This window comes from Plectropomus leopardus, unplaced genomic scaffold (genome assembly GCF_008729295.1).
Source record: "Plectropomus leopardus isolate mb unplaced genomic scaffold, YSFRI_Pleo_2.0 unplaced_scaffold24051, whole genome shotgun sequence".
NCBI lineage: Eukaryota > Metazoa > Chordata > Actinopteri > Perciformes > Serranidae > Plectropomus > Plectropomus leopardus.
This window is the reverse complement of record NW_024626104.1, coordinates 745-1,585: the sequence shown is the minus strand read 5'-3', so window position 1 is coordinate 1,585 and position 841 is coordinate 745. Positions and strand designations below refer to the sequence as shown.

Here is an 841-nt window from a genome sequence, read left to right as displayed (position 1 = left end):
GTGTGTGTGTGTGTGTGTGTGTGTGTGTGTGTGTGTGTGTGTGTGCTTTTGTCAGTGGGGCCCTGCGCTCTGGAGTACACCAAACTAAAAACGTCAGATCATTTCTGGACGGACCCCTCAGCCAACGAGCTAGTTCAGCGTCACCGTATCCACGGGGCCCACCGGGGCCAGGACACATCGGCGGGCCGGCGGCCTGCTCTCGGGGTGAGTGTGGCGGCTGTTTTTGGATCAGCTGCCTCAGTCCTCAGGAGATGTATCACTCAGGATTTGTGGGAAAAGTTGTAAAAGTTTTTTTTTTTTTTTCTAGATCCGGAAGCGGCAGTCCAGCGGCAGCATGTCAGAGGACAGGTTTGCTGCGTCAGCGAGGGAATATGTTGAGTCTCTTCACCAAAACTCCAGAACACACCTTCTCTACGGCAAAAACAACGTCCTGGTCCAGCCGGTATTTTTATTTATGGACATAGTTTTGATATAAACGGCTTATTCTAAGGCAACAAAAACAGCGATTCTTATTTTCAGGTGATTGTAAACTGAAGAAAACACAGTTATGAATATTATATACCATTTCTGCCAATAGATGCCCCTAAATCCCACACACTGGACCTTTAATATAAATTCCTGGCATAAGTATTCTGATGAAAACGTTATTGAGATGTAACAGTCCTCAACGTGCTGCTGTGGAGGCCCTGAAGCTGCTCTGGGATATATGCAAAAATCCAACTTGGAAGCGTAAATACATGCAGTACAGACAGACAGCTCTGTGCTCCCACTCTGCTGGTCTACAGAGAAATTGCAAAATGATGGTTATTTTTATCCATTATTGTGCTGCACACACACACAC

The 841-nt window shown here is 46.5% G+C and overlaps 1 protein-coding gene across 1 annotated transcript; it reads left to right on the top strand.

The window, feature by feature from the left end:
- Nucleotides 1-55: 55 nt before the first annotated feature.
- LOC121966334 (small G protein signaling modulator 2-like) lies at nucleotides 56-517 on the top strand (the record flags this gene model as incomplete). The annotated part of the gene is made up of 2 exons (XM_042516438.1): nucleotides 56-204; nucleotides 308-517. Coding segments are annotated over 2 exons (317 nt in total), but the record flags the coding sequence as incomplete, so codon positions are not given.
- Nucleotides 518-841: the final 324 nt, after the last annotated feature.